The sequence below is a fragment of the Erythrolamprus reginae genome, chromosome 5, assembly GCF_031021105.1.
Source record: "Erythrolamprus reginae isolate rEryReg1 chromosome 5, rEryReg1.hap1, whole genome shotgun sequence".
Classification (NCBI taxonomy): Eukaryota; Metazoa; Chordata; class Lepidosauria; order Squamata; family Dipsadidae; genus Erythrolamprus; species Erythrolamprus reginae.
The window spans coordinates 7,585,486-7,610,870 of NC_091954.1; the positions used below are offsets into that span (position 1 = coordinate 7,585,486).

Sequence of the window (25,385 nt, forward strand, 5' to 3'; positions counted from 1 at the left end):
AAAGGAGAAACGTGTTTTTAAAGGCAAAGAGCAGCTCTCTTCCATTCCCTGCCCGCAGCAGATATTTGATGCCCATTAAGAAAGACTACAATTCTTACTGCAAATAAGATGGATTTAAAGTACACAGACATTGGCCCCTTATCTATTATTTTGAGAAAAATGTACTTGGTTTATCCATGGTTAATAAAAAATATTTTACAGTGATCCCTCGATTTGCGCGTTCTCGATTAGCGCGAAACGCTGCAACGCGGTTTTTCAAAAAATATTAATTAAAAAATAAGTCCGCGTTTTTTTTCCTACACCACGGTTTTTCCCGCCCGATGACGTCATACTGATTGCTGATTGGCCAAAATCTCGACCAATCGTTGCAAACGCAAAAAAAAGCTTTGCAACTGTTGGAACTTGTTCAGACTTGTTGGAAGATGCCTCCTAAACGTTGCACACGGAGTGGAGGCGGCGACGCTAAAAAGACCAGGAGGATACTCACAATTAAAGAGAAAATTGACATTTTGGACATGCTGAAAGGGGGACGCTCTTATGCAGATGTTGGTCGGCAGTATGGGAAGGAGGGAGGGAGAGAAGGGAAGGAGGGAAGGAGGGAGGGTTGCCATTGCCATTGCCGCCAGCGCTGCCCTGTGGGTAGCGGCGAGGAGCCCGGAAAAATCACCATTGCATTGCCAGCCTCCGAACTTGCGTCGCTCCACCTTCTGCGCATGTGCGGCCATGGAACAAAGGGCGCGCATGCGCAGATGGTGTTTTTACTTCCGCATCCAGTATAACGCGGAAATCGGTTAGCGCGGGAGGTCTTGGAACGTAACCCCCGCGCTAACCGAGGGATCACTGTATTTAAAAACCCACCAAGGAATATTTGTTGTTGTTAAAAGCAGGAGGTGTAATGATCCCTTTCACCAGCAGATGGAGGTATACACCCGGTTTATGAAACCTAGTCTGCCTGTATCTTTTGCTTGAGATTGAAGTGTTAAGTAAAAATTGGATGGTTTTTTTCCCCATAAAGGTGTTTATAAAAACTGGGCAATTAATTCCTGCGAGGTGTTTTTTTCTTTCTTTTCCTGAACAGTGCTAAGTATATCTTGAAATGTGCCTGCAATTAAGTAGTCTTAAGGAGTCTTCGGAGAGGGGCGGCATACAAATCTAATAAATAAATAAATAAATAAACAAACAAACAAACAAATAAATAAGTAGCATGCAGGGCATAAACATGCTGGTCTTCTTGAGTTCCACCCATCAAATTGACCTTGTTGGTAGTTCATCTCTTCTTTTTCATCCCCTCTTTCTTTTTCATCAAGAGGGCTGCTTACAAAAAAGTGAAGAAGGAAGAAGCCTGATTGATGCTTTGACGGAAAATCCCAGAAAGTCCCAATGCTGTAACAAACTCAAGAGTGATGGGCTGCCAATTTTTTTATCGCCACGCTGTAGGCGTGGCTTATTTTGTGGGTGTGGCTTGATGGTCGTGTGACCAGATAGGAGTGGCTTGTTGGCCATGTGGCCAGGTGGGAGTGGTTTGACAATCATGTGACGTGGGGTGACTTCAAGATCATGTGACTGGGTGGGAGTGGCTTACCCACCAAGATAAGTTTTCAAATAGTTTCTTGGACTCTTTTTCAGTTGATTAGGTCAGTGATTTTCAACCTTTTTAAAGCCGCGGCACATTTTTTACATTTACAAAATCCTGGGGCACACCACCAGCCAAAATGACACAAAATGACACTCTAACACAGTACATATTATACATATAGTTAATAATATACACCATCAGGAGAAACATAACCAGCTGAGGCTGAGGCTTCATCTAGTGGTGGCAACATTTACCTCCAGACAGTCCTGACCAGGATTATAAATTGGAGCCATGGGGAGAAGTAGCAGCCTCAACCACTCACCGCGGCCATATAATGACAAGTGCACGGCAGCCCCAGCGGGGACCTTCCTGGGTGTGGATGAGAGGCGGCCTGCTATTGGTTCCTCGCTAGTGGTCGGGATGAATCCTAGAAGGTGATTGGTCAGTGAGCGTTCCCTGTGCCTCCATTCTTCCTGTCGCTGATAGCTGGAGGGATTGTGAGAGGAATGTTTATGTTCGGATGGAGGCGGCTGGTGGCGGGCCGGATAAATGGCCTCTGTGGACCATATCCAACACGCAGGCCGTAGCTTGGGGACCCATGTTTAATTTCCCCACGGCACACCTGACCATGTCTCACGGCACACTAGTGTGCCCCGGCACACTGGTTGAAAAACACTGGATTAGGTCACATTATTTGAATAGCCATGAAAAAGACAAATGATAAACAGCATGATTTGTTAAGGGGCACAGACACATTTTAAGAGATCTTCAACTGGCCAAGGTTGGGAAACACTAATCTAGTCCAATTCATCCGCCCAAGCAGGAGACCATATACCTATGGGATGCTTGCCACAGGTGTATATTTGTATTTGTATTTATTAGATTTGTATGCCGCCCCTCTCCGAAGACTCGGGGCGGCTAACAACAATATAAAAAGACAATGTAAACAAATCTAATATTAAAAACAATCTAAAAAACCCCAATTTAAAGAACCAGTCATACATACAAGCATACCATGTATAAATTCTATAAGCCTAGGGGGAAGTGAAATTTCAATTCCCCCATGCCTGACGACAGCGGTGGGTTTTAAGGAGCTTGCAAAAGGCAAGGAGGGTGGGGGCAATTCTAATCTCTGGGGGGAGCTGGTTCCAGAGGGTCGGGGCCGCCACAGAGAAGGCTCTTCTCCTGGGTCCCGCCAAACGACATTGCTTAGTCGACGGTACCTGGGGAAGGCCAACTCTGTGGGACCTAACCGGTCGCTGGGATTCGTGCGGCAGAAGGCGGTCCCAGAGATATTCTGGTCTGATGCCATGAAGGGCTTTATAGGTCATAACCAACACTTTGAATTGTGACAGGAAACTGATCGGCAACCAATGCAGACTGCGGAGTGTTGGTGTGACATGGGCATACTTTGGGAAGCCCATGATTGCTCTCGCAGCTGCATTCTGCACGATCTGAAGTTTCCGAACACTTTTCAGAGGTATCCCCATGTAGATAGCGTTACAGTAGTCAAGCCTCGAGGTGATGAGGGCATGAGCGACTCTGAGCAGTGACTGGAGCCCTATCGGAGGGCACGCAAGATTTTGCCATGTTTCTGTTCCAGTGTGCCAGCTGATTTTAAGCCTTGGGAAACATACCCCGAGCCCAGAAGGAAAAAAAAGAGAAAAAAAATCAATTTTTTTCTATCGGTTCTGCGTACCTGACCGTACCCATAGGACCCCATCACTGCCTGACTCCCTCTTCTCTGACACAACCCCTGAGATATTGGAACACTGTTGGGGGTCAAGGGAAAGGGAGGGTTTTGCCTTCTCTTTCTGCTCAAGATCCCTATGGACAATTGGTGGGCCACTGTGGGACACAGAATGCTGGACTCGATGGGCTTTGGCCTGATTCAGCAGGGCTCTTCTTATGTGGGTCTTCTCCGGGTCCTGTCAACTAAACAATGTCGTTTGGCGGGACCCAGGGGAAGAGCCTTCTCTGTGGCGGCCCCGACCCTCTGGAACCAACTCCCCCCAGAGATTAGAATTGCTCCCACCCTCCTTGCCTTTCGTAAGCTTCTTAAAACCCACCTCTGCCGCCAGGCATGGGGGAATTGAGATACTCTTTCCCCCTAGGTCTTTACAATTTTATGCATGGTATGTCTGTATGTATGTTGGTTTTACAATAGGGGTTTTTAACTGTTTATATTGGATTGTCATATGCTGTTTACTACTGTTGTTAGCCGCCCCGAGTCTACGGAGAGGGGCGGCATACAAATCCAATCCAATCAAAATCAAATCAAATGTTCTTATGCTATCATGTCTCCCCTAGTCCTTCTTTTCATCAAACTAGCCATGGCCAGTTCCTGCAACCGTTCTTCATATGTTTTAGCCTCCAGCCCCCTCATCATCTTGGTTGCTCTTCTCTGCACTCTTTCTAGAGTCTCAACATCTAGTGTGGTGACCCAAACTGGACGCAGTATTCTAGGTGTGGTCTTACTAAGGCTTAACCCTTTTGTAAAAATTGTACTGTTGTTCAGCTCAGATTCCCATGGAGGGGAGGGGAAAGATTGGTGGCCACTCCAAGCAAACTTGATTAGTAAATATGATCACAGGCTTCACGCTAACATGTGGCAGACAAAGGCATCCAAAGTCTTGCAGGGAGACAACGCCGCCTTCTTCTTTCAAACACTCTCGCTTTTGTTCAGCAGAGAATGCGTGACAGCCTCCCTGTTTACATTCTCTCTGCTTGGAGAACTCGCAGTCCTTGGAACGGTCATTTCCACACCCTCGCGTGGGGACGTGAGACCCAAAGCTCTCTCGAAGGTCATTCAGAGCTGAGATTATTCCCCTTCCCAAGCCGGGCCCAGCTGCCTCTCGCCCCGAAATATTTGGAAGTCCGCTATCGGGGTGGGGTAGGGAGGACGACACACACACACATAGAGACATGGTTTATAATTAACGCCATTAAAAATAGCCATTGACTCAACCACACGCAGCTAACAGGGTAGCAGGGAAGCTGTTGTGTAACCAACAACCCAGAAGGATAACGACAGAAGAATGTCATGATCTAAAACCGTCCCAAGCAGCCGGAGAAGCTGGACCTCCAAAAGGCAAGTACTTTCGAGGTTGTTGACAAACTGATATTTGTCTAAGGTGTGGGTGCACGCATGGGGTAGAGAGCGGTGTCTTTTCCCCAACAGCTGAACGACAACTGCAATTGCATGTTGCGTTTTTCTGCTTTCTTAGGGGGCACGCCGAAAGAGCTGGCTCGGTTCCTACCAAAATGTCCTTGGTGGTAGGGATGATATACCGTATTTTTCGGAGTATAAGACGCACCGTTTTCCTCCCTAAAAGAGGCTGAAAATTCAGGTGCATCTTATACTGTGAATGTAGCTTTCTTCAAAGCTTTTTCCCCCCCAGCCCTAACTAGATGCTTATGATCTTCCCAGCTCTTATCTTGTAGGTTCTTTCATTGTTACTCTTTGCAAAGAATGCTTTCCAAGCCCTAAGTCTTTGCAGGGTCTTTTTCATTGCTCTAACTTGCTCCAAATGTTTCTTTCCAGCCCTAACTAGATGCTAATAATGTTCCCAGCTCTTACCTTGCAGGTTCTTTCATTGTTACTCTTTGCAAAGAATATTTTCCAAGCCCTAAGTCTATGCAGGTTTATTTTCATTGCTCTAAGGTGCTCCGAATGTTTCTTCCCAGCCCTAACCAGGTGCTTACAATGTTCCCAGCTCTTACCTTGCAGGTTCTTTCATTGTTACTCTTTGCAAAGAATGCTTTCCAAGCCCTAAGTCTTTGCAGGGGTATTTTCATTGCTCTAACTTGCTCCAAATGTTTCTTCCCAGCCCTTACCAGGTGCTAACAATGTTCCCAGCTCTTACTGGTTGCAAGCTCTTTCATTGTTACTCTCTCCAAATAAGGTTTTTTTTAAAGCCCTAACCAGGGGATAAAATGATGTACTGAAGCTGACCAGACTAATAATAATAATAATAATAATAATAATAATAATAATTTATTAGATTTGTATGCCGCCCCTCTCCGAAGACTCGGGGCGGCTCACAACAGACGATAAAACAATATATATAGGCACAAATCTAATATTAAAAAAAACTAAAAACCCTATCATAATTTAAAAACCAAACAGCACATACATGCCAAACATAAATTATAATAAGCCTGGGGGAAATGTGTCTCAAATCCCCCATGCCTGGCGGTATAAGTGGGTCTTAAGTAGTTTACGAAAGACAAGGAGGGTGGGAGCAGTTCTAATCTCCGGGGGGAGTTGATTCCAGAGGGCCGGGGCCGCCACAGAGAAGGCTCTTCCCCTGGGGCCCGCCAGACGACATTGTTTAGTCGACGGGACCCGGAGAAGGCCAACTCTGTGGGACCTTATCGGCCGCTGGGATTCGTGCGGTAGCAGGCGGTTCCGGAGGTATTCTGGTCCAATGCCATGTAGGGCTTTAAAGGTCATGACCAAGGATGCTAGCCAGATGAATACCTGGTAGCCAGATTCTTTTCCCTATTTTCCTCCCCAAAAACTAAGGTGCGTCTCATACTCCGAAAAATATGGTAGGTCCCTCTGAGTAGGTGGGGGAGAGGATCCAGGCAGAATTTGTTTTTTTGTTTCTTTCTTAGTTTCTTTCTTTGTTTTTTTGTTTCTTTATTTTTATTTTATTTTATTTATTATTTTATTTATTATTTTATTTATTATTTTTTTATTACTTTATTTTATTTTATTTTATTTTTTATTTTTTTATTTATCTATCTATCTATCTATCTATCTATCTATCTATCTATCTATTTATTTATTTATTGGAATTATATGCCACCCCTCTCCGCAGACTCGGGGCGGCTAACAACAGCAACAAAACAGTATATTACAAAATCCAATACTAAAAACAGTTAAAAACCCATTATATAAAAACCAATCATACATACAGACATACCATGCATAAAATGTTAAAGGCCTAGGGGGAAGTGTATCTCAATTCCCCCATGCCTGGCGGCAGAGGTGGGTTTTAAGCAGCTTTCGAAAGGCAAGGAGGGTGGGGGCAATTCTAATCTCTGGGGGGAGTTGGTTCCAGAGGGCCGGAGCCGACACAGAGAAGGCTCTTCCTCTGTGTCCCGCCAAGCGACATTGTTTGGTTGACGGGACCCGGAGAAGACCCACCTGGGATTCGTGCAGCAAAAGGCAGTCCCTGAGATATTCTGGTCCGGTGCCATGAAGGGCTTTATAGGTCATAACCAACACTTTGAATTGTGACCGGAAACTGATCGGCAACCAATGCAGACTGCGGAGTGTTGGTGTAAATGGGCATATTTGGAAAGCCCATGATTGCTCTCGCAGCTGCATTCTGCACGATCTGAAGTTTCCAAACACTTTTCAAAGGTAGCCCCATGTAGAGAGAATGTCTGAAAAGTACCACCTAAGTACGGAAGAAGCTCAAGAGGAGCTTCACGATACGTATTTAAGGAGGGATCTCCTTATATAGTTCCAGGAGCAGTCCATCTATGGAAAAAGTTGAATGCCTTTCCTTCTCAAAGCCGGTCCTGATCACTCTCTGGCAGTCTAGACAGAAATATTCCCATCACTGATGTTGTAGGATCACAACCTTTACAGGAACAGGAGTGGGAGTGTATCATGTTAGGTCCATCCACAGGAGGTCTTCACACCTTGCCAGAATTAGTTCCTGACCTCTCTTATGACATTGTCTGTGCTCGACAGCTGGGTCGATTTATTCCAGGCTCGGCAGTGATGTATTTGAGACTAATAGTACATGAGCGTTTTCTCTGAAAACCAGTGAAGCGTGTTAGAAACATAGAAACATAGAAGACTGACGGCAGAAAAAGACCTCATGGTCCATCTAGTCTGCCCTTATACTATTTCCTGTATTTTATCTTACAATGGATATATGTTTATCCCAGGCATGTTTAAATTCAGTTCCTGTGGATTTACCAACCACGTCTGCTGGAAGTTTGTTCCAAGGATCTACTACTCTTTCAGTGAAATAATATTTTCTCACGTTGCTTTTGATCTTTCCCCCAACTAACTTCAGATTGTGTCCCCTTGTTCTTGTGTTCACTTTCCTATTAAAAACACTTCCCTCCTGGACCTTATTTAAGACTTTAACATATTTAAATGTTTCGATCATGTCCCCCCTTTTCCTTCTGTCCTCCAGACTATACAGATTGAGTTCATGAAGTCTTTCCTGATACGTTTTATGCTTAAGACCTTCCACCATTCTTGGATTTACCAACCACGTCTGCTGGAAGTTTGTTCCAAGGGTCTACCACTCTTTCAGCGAAATAATATTTTCTCACGTTGCTTTTGGTCTTTCCCCCAACTAACTTCAGATTGTGCCCCCTTGTTCTTGTGTTCACTTTCCTATTAAAAGCACTTCCCTCCTGGACCTTATTTAACCCTTTGACATGTTTAAATGTTTCGATCATGTCCCCCCTTTTCCTTCTGTCCTCCAGACTATACAGATTGAGTTCATGAAGTCTTTCCTGATACGTTTTATGCTTAAGACCTTCCACCATTCTTGTAGCCCGTCTTTGGACCCGTTCAATTTTGTCAAGAATGGTGGAAGGTCTTAAGCATAAAACGTGCTGAGCATTTGCTGGCTACTTGACGAGGGAGAGGCTACGTAGGCAGGTCCTTTAAAGAGAAAAGTAGCATGAGGGTTTTTTTTAAATATCCTCCCCGTTGGAACTGCCTGGATTTTATATACAAATGTGCAGAATATGGAATCAATCAATAGATGCAGTTTACAGTATTTCCCTCCAGTTGCAGGGAATAAAGAATGTGTGTATTATTTTTACCTTTTAAAATATTTTGAAGTACAGTGGCACCTTTACCTAAGAACACCTTTACTTATGAACTTTTCTAGATAAGATTTTTTTTCTGCCTCTTCTCAAGAACCATTTTCCATTTATAAACCCGAGCCTCCGAAACTGTAACCGGAAAAGGTGGGGAGAAGCCTCTGTGGGGCCTCTCTAGGAATCTCCTGGGAGGAAACAGGGCTGGAAAAGGTGGGGGGAAGCCTCTGTGGGGCCTCTCTAGGAATGTCCTGGGATGAAACAGGACTGGAAAAGGCATGGAGAAGCCTCCGTGGGGCCTCTCTAGGAATCTCCTGGGATGAAACAGGGCCAGAAAAGGCAGGGAGAAGCCTCCGTGGGGCCTCTCTACGAATCTCGTGGGAGGAAACAGGGCCGGAAAAGGCGGGGAGAAGCCTCCGTGGGGCCTCTCTAGGAATCTCCTGGGAGGAAACAGGGCCTCCACCCTCCCTGTCATTTCCCCAATCGCACACATTATTTGCTTTTACATTGATTCCCATGGGAAAAATTGCTTCTTCTTACAAACTTTTCTACTTAAGAACCTGGTCATGGAACAAATTAAGTTCGTAAGTAGAGGTACCACTGTACAGGTAAATTAGGCACTAGGGCAGGGACGGTAGGCTATTTGGAAGGTTGACACAAGATCTCTTCCAACCTTGTGAATCTATGATTCTACAGCCCCATTTCTCCCCTTATGTCTCAGGTTCATTTAGGGCCAGGGGGAAAAAGCATGGGATCCCATTGTCCTTTTTCCGCCATATTTATTTTGCATTGCCAGGGTGAGCCTCAACCCCTCTCTGGTGGGATGACCTTTGCGCTAATTTGATTTATTAGCTTTGCTTTACGTTACTCGTCTGCTGCGAGACTGCACATTGATGATTTATGGAGGGCATCTGGGATCTTAGGGGGTGAGGGAAGGTAAGCCTGTAGATTGGGTCACTGCTATTTGATAGTCCACTCATTCCCTCCTTCGTGCAGCAAAAGGAGTGGGAGTGTCGCATTCTAATCAGCTTCGGTGCTCAAATCACAATCGGACAGGTGTCTGTAGCAATTCCTGAACTGAAAGTCTCTTTTCAGGATGCCCAAGGTTGCCGAGGTGCAGAGCAAGAGACGGAAACTAACATGAAAGAATTAGCAACACTAGTTAAATATGGGGAATTACGAGAATTTAAATAGAATAGAATAGAATAGAATTTTATTGGCCAAGTGTGATTGGACACACAAGGAATTTGTCTTGGTGCATATGCTCTCAACGTACATAAAATAAAATATACATTTGTCAAGAATCATGTGGTACAACACTTAATGATTGTCATAGGGGTCAAATAAGCAATGAAGAAGCAATATTAATAAAAATCTTAGGATATAAGCAACAAGTTACAGTCATACAGTCAACACGGGAGGAAATGGGTGATAGGAATGATGAGAAAAACTAGTAGAATAGAAGTGCAGATTTAGTAGAAAGTCTGACAGTGTTGAGGCAATTATTTGTTTAATAGAGTGATGGCGTTCGGAAAAAAACTGTTCTTGTGTCTAGTTGTCTTGGTGTGCAGTGCTCTGTAGTGACGTTTTGAGGGTAGGAGTTGAAACAATTTGTGTCCAGGATGTGAGGGGTCAGTAAATATTTTACCCGCCCTCTTTTTGACTCGTGCAGTATACAGGTCCTCAATGGAAGGCAGGTTGGCAGCAATTGTTTTTTCTGCAGTTCTGATTCTCCTCTGAAGTCTGTGTCGGTCCTGTTGGGTTGCAGCACCAAACCAGACAGTTATAGAGGTGCAGATGACAGACTCAATGATTCCTCTGTAGAACTGGATCAGCAGCTCCTTGGGCAGTTTGAGCTTCCTGAGCTGGCGCAGAAAGAACATTCTTTGTTGTGCTTTTTTGATGATGTTTTTGATGTTAGGTGACCATTTTAGGTCTTGAGATATGATAGAACCTAGAAATTTGAAGGTCTCTACTGTTGATACTGTGTTGTCTAGTATTGTGAGAGGTGGAAGGGTGGAAGGGTTTCTCTCAAAGTCTACCACCATTTCTACGGTTTTGAGTGTGTTCAGTTCTAGATTGTTCTGGTCACACCACAAGGATAGTTGTTCAACTTCCCGTCTGTATGCAGATTCATCGTTGTCTCGAATGAGTCCGATCACTGTTGTATCATCTGCAAACTTCAGTAGTTTAACAGATGGATCGTATGAGATGCAGTCATTAGTGTATAGAGAGAAGAGAAGTGGAAGAAATCCAAACATCAGCTTTGGAAAGCGCTCAAGCAGTAGTGGTATTAGGGTGGAAGGATAGCAATAAATGGACAATCCAGAATTGGTACTGGTACATGGTGGACCACATCCACTTCGAAATTATGGAAATAAGATTAAATAACTTTGATGAAAATAAATTTGGAGAAGCTGATGGCACGATGGAATAAGGTGAAAAGTTATATCTTAAGTAGAATTTATGACGACAATGTGAACAATAAATTCCAATCACTTTTTGTATGTAAAGAAATGTAAACCGGAGCTAAGGAAGAAATTGAAACTTATTGCAAATAATTTAACCCCCTAAATGGTGGTGGGGTTTATTGGTGTTGGGCACTTTTTCTTTAAGTATTTTTTTTGTTTGTTGTAATAAAATTTAATAAAAAATATATATATATATTTTTAAAAAGAGAAACGGAAACTAATTTTGAAGACAAGCTGGAAGGTATCTCATCGCCCAAAACTATTTCTCCAAGATCCACGTAGCCAAACCACGTAGGAGAAGAAAAATATATGCCCAGAAAGGAATGCACCATTTTTTTCTCAGCCCACAGTAATGGTATGAATGTGAAACTTTAAATATACATTATTTGAATGGTCAGGAGTGCGCGTGTAAATTTTGCGTGTCTTCAGAGAGATAGCGTAGCTGCAAAAGTGTTTCAAAATGGCGTCTGTAAGTGATGTACGTTACAAGCAGTGTGTTGTCATTGAATTTCTCACTGCGGAGAAAGAAACTGTTGGGAATATTCACAAATGTTTGTGTACAGTTTATGGAGAATCTGCAGTCGACAGAAGTACGGTTAGTCGCTGGGCACAGAGGGTGAGGCCATTAGAAAACGGGTCGGCAGAGCAGAAATGGCTTTGTGACCAGAGCAAGGAGTGGTACCGTCAAGTTATACATGTAAGAGAGGAACATTAGGACAGGGGACGGAAGGCACTCTGATGCACTTATGCACACCCCTTAGTGATCTCTTAGGAATCGGGAGAGGTAAACAGTGGATAGCCTAAGGGTAAAGTTTTGGAGGTTAGGGGTGGCGCAGCAGGTAGAGTGCTGTACTGCAGGCCACTGAAGCTGACTGTAGATCTGAAGATCTGCAATAGCACTTTTTTTAAACAGAGCCAGCATATTGCCCCCACAATCCGGGTCCTCATTTGACCCACCTCGGAAGGATGGAAGGCTGAGTCAACCTTGAGCCGGTGATGAGATTTGAACTGCTGACCTGCAGATCTAGCAGTTAGCTTTAGTGGCCTGCAGTACTGCCCTCTAACCACTGCACCACCTCGGCTCCTTATAATAAATAAGTAAAATAAATAAGTCTATGAATATATGTCAGAAATGAAAGATCACGTCTTCTCAAAAGTTACTTTGGCCATAGTTGCTAATAAGTGGGACATAGATCTTTCTTTTTCATGGATAAATAAATGATAGAACAGGCTTAACGTATTTTTTTAAGGATCAAAGGCTATCCCAGAAACTTAGTCACTTCAATTGCCAGCTTTCAATGTTATACATAGCCTGCAACCATAAAAAGGCTCAGGCTCCTTCATCTATTTTATGATAAGTGAAACCACTTCGGAGGCTAGTAAGAAAAATCAATCTGAGTGACCTATTTGACAAACATATTCAACATTTCTACAGAAACGTGATTGTTAATCAAATCTCACTGGGTATTTGATAGGACAGGCTGTGGCAAGATAGAGGGGGGGGGGGATTCTCTTTCAGAAATAAGAAGGGGTTTTTTTTTCTCCCCAAGCTAATAATTCAGTTTATAATTTCTCCAACATTTGTGTTACAATTGGCCCCAACATGCTTCTAAAATGATTGTTAAAAAAAGCACGTTGCCCTTCAAATCACTCCAATATTTCTTTCTTCTCTAAGAAAAGAAAAGATAAAGCCACGAATATGTTAATGGAATGGATCAAAGCTAGTTGAAATACCTTTCTAAAACATCTGTTTCAATTTCCCAGGGCTCTCCTTGATCCTATTTGCAGCCGATTGCAGCTTCCGTAGAATGTTAAAACTGGAATTATTTACTACGTGTTTAGATTATCCATAGCCTATTTCATTTTATATAAGTAATGAGCAACGACAATTATAATCCGATCAGAAGGAAAGGTGGCCCGTTCTTCATTTAACAATTTTATTGAATTGTAAGATAAAATAGGATACAAAATGCAAAAGTAAACCGGAAAAAGAATGCAGAGAAGAGCAACAAAGGTGATTAGGAGACTGGAGGCTAAAACATATGAATAACGGTTTGCAGGAACTGGGTTTGTTTAGTTTAATGAAAAGAAAGGCTAGGAGAGACATGATAGCAATATTACAGTATCTTAGGAGCTGCCACAAAGAAGAGGGAGTCAAACTACTCCCCAAAACACCTGAGGACAGGACAAGAAGCAATGGGTGGAAACTAAACAAGGAGAGAAGCAACTTAGAACTAAGGAAAAAATTCCTTACAGTTAGAACAATTAATCTGTGGAACAGCTTGCCTCCAGAAGTTGTGAATGCTCCAACTGGAAGTTTTTAAGAAGATGTTGGATAACCATCTCTCTGTAGTGTAGGGTTTCCGGCCTAAGCAGGGGGTTGGACTAGAAGACCTCCAAGGTCCCTTCCAACTCTATTGTTGTTGTTGTTGAAATGGTGGAAAGGAAGCATGAAAATAAGCTATACCGCATGAATCAGCGGAGCCAGAAAGAAGGAAAGACAGGATAGGGTAGCACAGGAGCAAGTGGGCGGGGCCAACTGATCATCGGAACTACCAGTTCGCCTGAATCTGTCCAAACCACCACTGAAGAAATATATTTCCAGTATTTTGCTATAGTAACGTTAAGACTAACGAAGCGTGAAAAAGCGGAATTAATTTTTGATGCTGCATCCTTTTTATCAATTGCCCAGAGATAATTATGCAATTTTCTAATTTCTTGAAGAAATTTAAACCGAGGTTTGTAGCACGTACTAATTTAATGACATCTCTTCAACACATTATAGAAAAGGCTTTGATTAATATCAGGGTCATGCTATCATTTAGTATGAAGGAAGTCAGAAAAGTAAGTTTTATTACACTTCCTGATTTTCCTCCAAAGATGATTTATGTAAGTTTAATTTTTATTTTAATTTCTAATTAAGCAGGAAAAGGGTGATTAGAATGTTGGTTTTGGAAAGTTTTTTTAATGGTTTAAGAAGCCAGATGGACTGGAAACGAAATTTTGGCAAGTTGTAAGAACATTCCCTGTGGTTTCTTTTAAATCTTATTGAAATCTATAAAAACTTGAGTTTAAATGTTAAAAAACCAACAATATCTTCTTTGGGAAATGTTCTGGATGACAGAAAAAGATGATAAGAGCAAACCTTGAAAGCTGGTTACTAGAGACAACCAGATATAATTAAAGATTGTAATTAAAATAGAATTCCTAGTACTGTAATACACAATGGAGTAAAATATTTAAACTCTGTAAGTTTTTAAAGATCTTTGATAATAATCAGTGAAGGGCTGCAAAATTTTTTACTACCGCCCTGTGGGCATGGTTTATTTTGTGGGTGTGGCTTGCTGGCCATGTGACCAGGTGGGAGTGGCTTGGTGATCATGTGACCGGGGTGGATTAAAGGTCATGTGACTAGCTTAAAATGACTTCCGTAAAATGTTGAAGACTCACCTTTGCCACCAGGCGTGGGTGGATTAATCTCCTCCCCCAGCCTTTTTCGCTGACCTTTATTATGTTCAGTTGGACTGAGTGTGTATGATTGTGTAGTACAGTGTTTCCCAACCTTTTTTGAGCCGCGGCACATTATTCATATTTTCAAAATCCCGGGGAACATTGAGCGGGGGGGGCGGGGGGGCAAAAAAGTTTGGACAAAAAAATCTCTCTTCCTCCCTTTCGCTCTATTTCTCTCTCCCTCCCTCTTTCTCTCTCTCTCCATCCCTCTTTCTTTCTCTCTTCCTTCCTCTCTCTTTTGCTCTCTTTCTCTCTCCCACCTTCTTCCCTCTTCCTGTCTCTCTCTCTCTTTCTTTCTTTCTTTCTCTTTCTCTCTCTCTCATTCTGTCTCTCTTGCTATCTCTTTCTTTCTCTCTTCCTTCATTCCTCTCTCTTTTGCTCTCTTTCTCTCTCCCTCCTTCCCTCCTCTTGCGGTCTCTTTCTTTCTCTTTCTCATTCTGTCTCTCTTGCTATCTCTCTCTTTTTCTCTCTTCCATTCTTTCTCTCTCTTGTTCTCTCTTTTCCTTTCTTCTCTGCGGAGGCCAGCAAAGCTTTTTCTTATTTTAAATGTTCCGGGTGGGCTGGCAGGGGGATGCGGAGCGCGCCCGCACGCACCCCCGACATTCCAAAGAACCTTCACCAACCTCCGCTGTGAGGTTTTCTCCGAGCACTCGACGCTGTTGCAGTCACCACTGCGGGAGGAGCTGGAGAAAGAGCTGGATTGGGCGGGCGGATCGGGCGGGCGAGCGTCAGCAGCAAGAAGCCAGGGGCGCGAGGGGGCCAGAGGCACTGGGGGGTGGGGGCAGCCGCAGCGCCGGCCTCCGCACTTTCATCGCTCCCCATCTCAAACTCCAATGCCCGGCTCCTTGTGCGGCCCTGGAAAAGGGTGCTACATTGCCGGCTACTACCTGGTGCCGCCAGGGAATCTCCAGCTGGGCGGGGCGAAGCCGGTGCCTCTGACCTGGAGCTCCCGCTCGCAGCCGCCGCACTGGCTACTGTCCGATGCCGCTGCTGCCAATGCTCTCCCGCTGGGGCCCAAAGGCGGGAAGAATGAAGCTCAGCTTCCGATCTCGGAAGCTGAGCTTCGCGGCACACCTGACCATGTCTCGGCACACTGGTTGAAAAACACTGGTGTAGTAGGATAAGGTTTTTTTATAACAATGTATTTTAAATTAGTTTTTTAACTTTTTAACATTAGATTTGTATGTATATTGTATTGCTGTTATGTTGTGAGCCGCCCCGAGTCCTCGGAGAGAGGTGGCATACAAATCTAATAAATTATTATTATTATTATTATTATTATTGGTGGCCAACTTGACGTCACTCACATCAAGGGTTTGAATTAGGGTGCCTGACTTCTTTTATCTTTTTTAAAAAAATCTTTTATTAGATTTGTATGCCGCCCCTCTCCAAAGACTCGGGGCGTCTCACAACAACAATAAAAACAGGATAACAATGGAACAAATCTAATAATAAAATTACATTAAAAAACCCCAACAATTTAAAAACCATACAACACATACATACCAAACATTTCCCTATCTATTTACTATTACTGAACATCCAAAATATACTATTTAATTCTATGTATATGTGCCATATATGTAAATATATATTACACACAGGCATATAAAAATGTACATTATCTACTATATAAATTGTATGCGTATGTATACACACACACGCGCACACACTGTTCTTCTAAAATTATACACATCCAACCTCATTTACTGCGATTTCGGGGTTCTCCAAACTGCACAGAATTTTAGCTAGAGGTTCTCCTGAGCCCCTGTGAACTCCCAGAAATTGCCCCTGCCTCTCATGTCTCCTACCTTTTATGTCTTGCATTGACTCAACTTTGTTCCATCCTGGTCTCCATAAATCCACATAGGAATTGTTCTTTCCAGTCTCTTTCAGAATGTCGTGGTGTTCGCTCAGCGCAGACGATTTGAGACGCCCTCGGCTGCAACGAACGTCAAGTCGCTCCGGGAGCTATCAAACTCCAGAATTGGGGGAGCTGCAACGGATGCTATGGACCCCAGTTCCTTGCCGGGGAAATGTCAACGAAGTCTGGCCTAACCTTTACATTGGAGATTTGTAAGGAAATGAGTTTTTATTGCCTATCTTGAAAAGTACAGTAGTACCTCTAGATACGAGCTGCTCTACATGCGAGTATTTCCAGATACGAGCTAGGAGGGGAGAGACATTTCTGTTCTACTCCCGAGCTCAAATTCGGGATACGAGCCGAGCGTCCACTAGGTGGCGCAAGAATCCTTGCTTTTGGTTAGAATCCTTGCTTTTGGTTATCTCGGAGGGGAAAAAAGTTATTTGTTCCAGAATACGAGTTGCCTCGAGATACAAGCTCCCTTATAGAACGAATTATGCTCGTATCTAGGAGTACTACTGTATTGCAGTTCTCCTGTTAGAGAAGGGAAGAAGAGGGAAGACGGACTAGCTAGGCGGCCATCTTAGCCTTCTTACATAATAATAATGGTAATAATAATAATAATAATAATAATAATAGTCAATTGAAAAAAGTACAATCCAGCATAGTGATCTCGTTTGCTGTGTTGTATTGACATAATAACAACAACAAACAACAACCAAACAACAACAACAACAACAACAATAATAATAATAGTCAATTGCAAAAGGACACTTTACTGGGATCGGCACACCTAATTCGCCACTACATCACGCAGTTCTAGGTGCTTGGAAAGCGCCCGACTGGTGATGAAATATGAAATCCAGGATAGTGATCTTGTTTGCTGTGTTGTATTGTTGAAATAATAATAATAATAATAATAATAGTCAATTGCAAAAATTACAATCCAGCATAGTGATCTTGTTTGCTGTGTTGTATTGACATAATAACAACAACAAAACAACAACAACAACAACAGCAATAACAACAACAACAATAATAACAATAGTCAATTGCAAAAGGACACTTTACTGGGATCGGCAAACATAATTCGCCACTACATCACGCAGTCCTAGGTGCTTGGAAAGCGCCCGACTGGTGATGAAATACAAAATCCAGGATAGTGATCTTGTTTGCTGTGTTGTATTGTTGAAATAATAATAATAATAATAATAATAATAATAATAATAATAATAATAATAGTCAATTGCAAAAATTACAATCCAGCATAGTGATCTTGTTTGCTGTGTTGTATTGACATAGTAACAACAGCAACAGACAACAGACAACAAACAACAACAACAAAAACAACAACAATAATAATAATAATAATTGTCAATTGAAAAGGCCACTTTACTGGGATCGGCACGCCTAATTCGCCGCTACATCACGCAGTCGTAGGTGCTTGGGAAGCGCCCGACTTGTGATGAAATACGAAATCCAGGATAGTGATCTAGTTTGCTGTGTTGTATTGTTGAAATAATAATAATAATTATTATTATTAATAATAATAATAATAATTGTTGTTGTTATTATTATTATTATTAAACATTTATTTATAATGCCCTTTTAACTAAGGATATAACAACAAGCCATATACAACTTAACAAGAACAGATGGTAGGCAATACACACTTAACTAAAACACAACTAATAAAACCACAAAACTTGTTAAAAACATTCCAAACCTCTCCAATGACATCCCCTCTTACTGATCCCCAAAACAAGGATGTTTCGATCTGCCAAATCAAAGAGGAAGGTTTTTAATATACTGTATTTATATTTTTATTTATTAGATTTGTATGCCGCCCCTCTCCGAAGACTCGGAGCGGCTCACAACAAGGCACAACAATGCTTTGTGAAAGCGGAGAAAATTCTCCCTTACCCGAAGCTCTAAGGCAGTGTTTCCCAACCTTGGCAACTTGAAGATATTTGGACTTCAACTCCCAGAATTCCCCAGCCAGCGAATGCTGGCTGGGGAATTCTGGGAGTTGAAGTCCAGATATCTTCAAGTTGCCAAGGTTGGGAAACACTGCTCTAAGGGATGACTGTTCCACAGGCATGGGGCCAGATCTTGGAATTAAACCCCACCCTCCTTAACCAGGTTTACTGTTGGCCACTATTTGAGCCCCAAATTTATGAATCCTTCAACTGCTTTTAGGCAGGTCTTGATTAGTGTCTTTGCACCACAACACCTGCAGCCAATATATCACCAACCCAACAGTTACGGGCAGAGTCCTAACAGCTTTTACGCATTATGCCCTTGGTCTTATTGGGATTTTATTGTACTCCATTCAGCTGAAAACCAGATTACAGCATTTAAGCAAACGGATCAATAAATAAAGCAATACAAACACCCGAGACTTTCTGGCACCACGCGGAGTGGTTGTTTAAAAGCCTGGTGCCTAAAGCACAAGCCGTTTAGCTCTTGAAAATGGAACAATGAAATCAGATGAAATCTTTCATCATTGAATGCTATTCCCGAATTCTGCTTCTCTTCTGAAAATGGTGAAGCAGGAGAAGAGAAGGGAGGGAGGGAGGGAAGGAAGGAAGGAGGGAGGGAGAGAGGGAGGGAGAAAGGAAGAAGGAAAGGCAGGCAGGCAGGAAGGAAGGAAGGAGGGATGGAGGGAAGAAAAGAAGGAAGGAAGGAGGGAAGGAAGGAAGGAAAGAGGGAAGAAGGAAAGAAAAGAAGGAAGGAAGGAGGGAGGGAAGGAAGGAAGGAAGGAGAAAAGGAAGGAAGGGAGGGAGGGAAGGAAAGAAGGAAGGAAGGAAGAAGGGAAGAAGGAAGGAAGGAGAAAAGGAAGGAAGGATGGAGGGAAGGAAAAAAGGAAGAAAGGAGGAAAGGAAGGAAGGAAGGAGGAAAGGAAGGAAGAAGGAAAGGAAAGAAGGAAGGAACAAAGGAGGGAGGAGGAAAGGAAGGAAGGAAGGAAGAAGGAAAGGAAGGAAGGAAGGAAGGAAGGAAGCAAGGAAGGTTTTGTCAGATACATTTCTACACAATACTTGGGATATGTGCTTTTGTGTTTTAAAAAGTGTTTTATTTGCACTGCTTTAGAAACTAGAGGCGTAGCAGAGGGATTTAAAAAGAGTAAAGAGGTGAACTGCAATCCCATTATCAAAGGCTCATCTATCTATCTATCTATCTATCTATCTATCTATCTATCTATCTATCTATCTATCTATCTATCTATCTACCTACCTACCTACCTACCTAATCTACCTATCTACCTATCTACCTATCTATCCATCCACATGTGTGTGTGTATGTATACTGTATAAATATATACATATACATGTACATATACCTTCCCTTACAGAATTAACTGGTGCAGTAAACATACCAGTGTCTCTTTGGGATTAAATCTGAGCCCCTGCATTTAGTTAAGCAAGTCAATTGGCCCCTTTTAGTGTATCCATGAACACTTAACTACTCTCCAAGATGAGAGAAATGTGGAGTCATGAAATTAACCCAGGCCTCCTTGTTTGCAGGTACATAGCCCGGAACATAGAGCAGTTGCGCCGAATGGGCATCACTCACATCGTGAATGCTGCCGCGGGGAGATTCCACATTGATACGGGAGCCAAGTTCTACCGAGACCTGCCGGTTGATTACTATGGGGTGGAAGCCGATGATGATCCAAAGTTTGATCTCAGCATTTACTTCTACCCAACTGCTAGATACATCAGGGCAGCGCTGAACTCACCCAGAGGTAAACAGAGTGGAGAGAGTGCGTCTTCTTGGGTATCCCGGTAACCATTTTCCATCCAACATCTAGCTCAGAAAGGGGTATTCAGCTGGTTTGCATCGGTTCGCTGAACTGGTAAATACCTCCTCTGGGTGGCCCTGCCCCTGCACTCCTGGTTTATTTATTTATTTATTGTTAGAGTTGAAAGGGACCATGAAGGCCACCGAGTTCAACCCCCTGCCCAAGCAGGAACCCTATAGCACACCAGTCAAGTGGCAGTTCAATCTTCTCTTAAAAATGTCCAGAGTGTTGGAGTTCACAATGTCCGCTGGTAGGTTGTTCCATTGGTTGATCGCTCTGACCGTCAGGAAGTTCCTCCTTATCTCCATGTTGAATCTCTCCTTGGTCAGCTTCCAGCCCTTGTTCCTCGTCCAGCCCTCTGGTGCCCTGAAGAATAAAGTGATCCCCTCCTCTCTGTGACATCCCCTCGTATACTTGTAGACTGCTATCATGTCAACTCTGGCCCTCCTTTTCTCTAGGCTATCCATGCCCAGTTCCCTCAGTCTCTCTTCGTAAGTCTTGGTTTCCAGTCCCTTAATCATCTTGGTTGCTCTTTTTTGCACCTTCTCCAGAGTTTCAATGTCTCTTTTGAAGTGTGGTGACCAGAACTGAATACAGTACTCCAGGTGTGGTTGGACCAGGGCGTAGTAGAGTGGTATTAAGACTTCCCTGGCCTTGGAGTGTATTCCCCTGTTGATGCAGCTTAGGATTGTGTTGGCTTTTTTAGCTGCTGCTGCACATTGTTGGCTCACGTTTAGTTGATTGTCCACCAAGACTCCGAGGTCTCTTTAGCAGTCGCTACTGCTAAGAGGGGTTTCTCCCAGGTTGTATGTGTGTCCAGGGTTTTTTCTGCCTAGGTGAAGGACTTTGCTCTTGTCAATGTTAAACATCATTTTGTTGGTGTGGGCCCACTGTGTTAGTCTGTCTAGGTCTTTCTGGGTTGTCCAATTGCCAGTTGCCCCACCCACCCACTCACCACTAGCCCAGTCTCTTGCCCAGCCCACCCACTTGCCGCTCCCCCCACCCATCACTGTCCTATACATATTGCCTGCACCAGCCCAGCTAATTGCCTTGCCAGTCACCTCCGTCCCTTGCCCGCTCTGCTCAGCTCACCAAAAGTAATCTTGCCACCCGTTTACCCCTAACCTCGGGTCACGGGCCGAGGCCCAGGAGCACACAATTCCATGAGGCCCCAGAGGCTCCACTTGCTCACCACCCACCTTGGCTAGGTCGGGGAACACTCCATTCCCTGGCTCTGGCCTTGTCCTGGAGCCACCACCTGCTCATCAACCACCTTGCAATGAGTGACATTGAGTTGGCCACGCCCAGCCAGTCACATGACCACATAGCAACGCCTGCCACTCAGGTCACTGGGCAGATCCTATTAGTGGTCCACGGATTTTAAAATTATGAATGTAGTGGTCCTTGAGGTCTGAAAGGTTAGTGGCCCCTAACCTATATCACATTTATTTATTTATTTATTTATTTATTTATTTATTTATTTATTTATTTATTTATTTATTTATTTATTTATGCATGCATTCAAGTATGTATTGGTAGCATACAAAGATATAACAATGTTTATATACTGTACATGACAATAGTGTGTGAGAGAGACATTAGGATGGGATGGAAGGCACTCTGGTACAGTTATGCACACCCCTAACTGACCACTTAGGAATCGGGAGAGGTCAACAGTGGATAGTCTAAGGGTAAAGATTTGGGGGTTAGGTGATGATACTACAGAGTCAGGCAGTGAGTTCCACGCATCAGCTACTCGGTGACTAAAGTCGTATTTCCTGCAGTCGAATTTGGATCATCTGCTACCACATCCTTCCTGTCAACGACTACTTCAGCTTCAACCACAACAACACACGAGCACACATCAGATACAAACTCGAAGTAAATTGCATCAATCTTGATTGCAGGAAATGCAACTTTGGTAACCGAGTAGTTGATGCACGGAACCCACTGCCTGACTCTTTAGTATCATCACCAACCCCCGAAAACTTTACCCTTAGGCTGTCCACTGTTGACCTCTCCCGATTCCTAAGAGGTCAGTAAGGGGCGTGCATAAGTGCACCAGCGTGCCTTCCGTCCCCTGTCTGAATGTATCTCTCTTACTAGTATCATGTATATAAACATTGTTATATCTTTGTATACCACCAATACGTACTTGACACAAAGAAATAAATAAAATAAATGAAAAATGCCTGAGGGGTCTGGGATAGCATCATCCTCAGCCCCTGGCCTCTCCAAACATGCCATGGGAGATGTGCCATCTTGTTAGACCCTCCTGGTTGTTCTTCCTTCTCCTGCTCCTCCTACTCCTCCTCTTCCTCCAAACTGAGTTGCAATGGGACCAGGCAGGAGTGGGCAGCAGGCAGGACGGGGTAGAATGCAGTTCCACTGGCGGAAATGAAGATCCATGCGCAACTCCAGCTGATTGGCGGCTGTCACTTCCTGCATTACTGGTCTCGGCTTGACTCTCCTTTTCCCCGCTGCTGCTGCTGCTGCTGTGTCTGCGCTCCTTGCTTTTTTCCTCTTTCCTCCTTCCTGGCCTCGGATGAGCTTCCCTCTCTCCTGTCCGGCTCCCCTCCAGCCTCCTGTGGCCACCTTCTGCCTGAGGTGCAAGCAGAAGGCATGGGTGGAAGCGGCGCTGGCAGCATTTATGCTTCTGGCAGCACCCGTTCGCCTAGCTACCCAGCTTGAGATGGGGGGGAAAGCGACCCAGGAAGGAGAGCGCAGGAAACGCAGAGCAAATTGTCACCACAGCGAGCAACACTGGTGAGGTTGTAAGTCGTTCAAGCCACTCCCACCTGATCACATGGCCGGCAATCCACTCCTGCCCAGTCACATGACCATTAAGCCACTCCCACAAAATAAGCCACCCCCACAGTGTGGCAGTAAATATTTTGGCTGCCCATTACTGAGACCAGGACACTGATTTCTGTTCAAACAGATGCAATGCGTACAACATACAGCCTCGCTGGGTTCACAACATACACCGATACTTACTGCAACACCAGCGGTACTAAAAGGGCCCGGAAGAGTTAAAAATAAGTGCAGTTTTACAATTAATAGCCTTGGAGTCGCAGGTTCAATATTTTGCTATGGTTCTTTGTTTGATTTAATTTATTGCCTGGAAGCACAGGAAAAAGCTCAAATATTAAAAATTAATTATCTGCTTAGCCACGAGCTTCTATCATTGTTCCTGCACGTCCAACGTAGCTTTTAAAAACATAAATTTCTTGTCTATCAATCATTTCTGTCTCCAGGAGAACTCTGAAGGCAGCAATTCGTTTTCCAGGAACTTGGCGTTGAATAATTCAGTTTTTGTTGGCCTTGTTTACTCTTGTAAAGAGGTTTCTTTGCTGTATTGTTTATTACCTTAGCTCTGAGTCCGGCCCCAGTCCTAGGCAGGCAGCTGACCTCAAAGCCAATTCTTCCAGGAATAATAATTATCTGTTCACCAACAACGTAGACACACAGCTGCTGGTTCTTTAAGCTGCCGTTGGCCTTCACACGCTTTGAATTATTCCCAAGTACAGTGTTCCCTCGATTTTCGCGGGGGATGCGTTCCGAGACCGCCCGCGAAAGTCGAATTTCCGCGAAGTAGAGATGCGGAAGTAAATACACTATTTTTGGCTATGAACAGTATCACAAGCCTTAACAGTTTAAACCCCTAAATTGCAATTTCCCATTCCCTTAGAAACCATTTAGGTTATTACTCACCATGTTTATTTATTAAAGTTTATTAAAAAAATATTTATTAAAGGCAGATGAAAGTTTGCCAATGACACATGATGTCACCGGGCAGGAAAAACCGTGGTATAGGGGAAAAACCCGCGAAGTATTTTTTAATTAATATTTTTGAAAAACTGTGGTATAGACTTTTCGCGAAGTTCAAACCCGCAAAAATCGAGGGAACACTATACCTTGAATGTTGCAAGTATCATCATAATATAGATGAAGGACTTTTGCATTTAACAGGTAGAAATTTGTCAACGTGCAGATTTTCTAACTGTCGTTCAAGGAGCCTATAATCCCTAGGACCACAAAGGCTGGTTTCTGCCACAATCTTTCGATTTCAATTTTTTAACGACTGCCTTGATTAGCAGCGGAAATTTTCAGATCTTGATACGTTGGGTTCTTCTCTGACTCTTTGCCTTCTATTCTGCTATCCTCAGGTTTGTTGTCTTTTGTTAATTACAAAGTCGTGTCTGACCTATAGAAAAGGATTTAGGGGTAGTGATTTCTGACAGTCTCAAAATGGGTGAACAGTGCAGTCAGGCGGGAGGGAAAGCAAGTAGGATGCTTGGCTGCATAGCTAGAGGTATAACAAGCAGGAAGAGGGAGATTATGATCCCGCTATATAGAGTGCTGGTGAGGCCACATTTGGAATCCTGTGTTCAGTTCTGGAGACCTCGCCTACAAAAAGATATGGACAAAATTGAACGGGTCCAAAGACGGGCTACAAGAATGGTGGAAGGTCTTAAGCATAAAATGTATCAGGAAAGACTTCATGAACTCAATCTGTATAGTCTGGAGGACAGAAGGAAAAGGGGGGACATGATCGAAACATTTAAAGGGTTAAATAAGGTTCAGGAGGGAAGTGTTTTTAATAGGAAAGTGAACACAAGAACAAGGGGACACAATCTGAAGTTAGTTGGGGGAAAGATCAAAAGCAACGTGAGAAAATATTATTTCACTGAAAGAGTAGTAGATCCTTGGAACAAACTTCCAGCAGGCGTGGTGAGTAAATCCACAGTAACTGAAATTAAACATGCCTGGGATAAACATAGATCCATTGTAAGATAAAATACAGGAAATAGTGTAAGGGCAGACTAGATGGACCATGAGGTCTTTTTCTGCCATCAGTCTTCTATGTTTCTAAGGATTCTTGCGTTGCCTCTTTCTATGATTATGTATCATAATATTATGATTTTCTTATTTGCAGGGAAAGTGTTGGTTCACTGTGCGATGGGGATAAGCCGCTCGGCAACCCTGGTGCTGGCTTTCTTGATGATCTACGAAAACAAGAACCTGGTGGAGGCCTTAAAGACTGTGCGAGAACATAGAGGGGTCTGCCCAAACACGGGCTTCCTCGGCCAACTTCGGGAGCTCGACCTCCGGTTAATGAGTGTAAAAGGGAAAGCCACGGGGATGCCTTGAAACTTTATGTTATAAAATACTTGGAGGAACAATTTTATCCCCTAAGAAATACCTAAACATCTAAACGTCGTGCTGTGATGTTTGCAGGCATTGTCATGAAGTCTGTCTTGTTGGCATCTCGTCCGAGATTAAAGGTGTGCTGGAAACTTGGTATCTGTTCCATGTTTGATAATGGATTCCCAGGAACCTATTGCTGAAAGGAGT

At 43.5% G+C, this 25,385-nt stretch overlaps 1 protein-coding gene across 2 annotated transcripts; it reads left to right on the forward strand.

Moving 5' to 3' along the window:
* Window positions 1-4,323: 4,323 nt before the first annotated feature.
* LOC139167515 (dual specificity protein phosphatase 13B-like) lies at window positions 4,324-25,332 on the forward strand. 2 transcript variants are annotated; one of them, XM_070752022.1, is made up of 4 exons: window positions 4,324-4,667; window positions 16,248-16,437; window positions 19,750-19,970; window positions 24,967-25,332. In XM_070752022.1, exons 2-4 carry the CDS (start codon window positions 16,259-16,261, stop codon window positions 25,179-25,181), a joined length of 615 nt encoding a protein of 204 aa, XP_070608123.1. In that variant the 5' UTR covers window positions 4,324-4,667; window positions 16,248-16,258; the 3' UTR covers window positions 25,182-25,332. The 2 variants fall into 2 exon arrangements, with proteins under 2 accessions (XP_070608123.1, XP_070608124.1); XM_070752023.1 differs by lacking the exon at window positions 4,324-4,667 and having other exon boundaries at window positions 16,232-16,437.
* The last annotated feature ends 53 nt before the right edge of the window (window positions 25,333-25,385 follow it).

What these genes read in the sequence shown, in the direction of transcription:
- LOC139167515 (XM_070752022.1), top strand. Translation starts at nt 16,259, where the DNA reads ATGTCGTGGTGTTCGCTCAGCGCAGACGATTTGAGACGCCCTCGGCTG. An exon ending in AACCTTTACATTGGAGATTT is followed by an intron (nt 16,438 to 19,749) that starts GTAAGGAAATGA and finishes CCTTGTTTGCAG; the next exon opens with GTACATAGCCCGGAACATAG. An exon ending in AGCGCTGAACTCACCCAGAG is followed by an intron (nt 19,971 to 24,966) that starts GTAAACAGAGTG and finishes TCTTATTTGCAG; the next exon opens with GGAAAGTGTTGGTTCACTGT.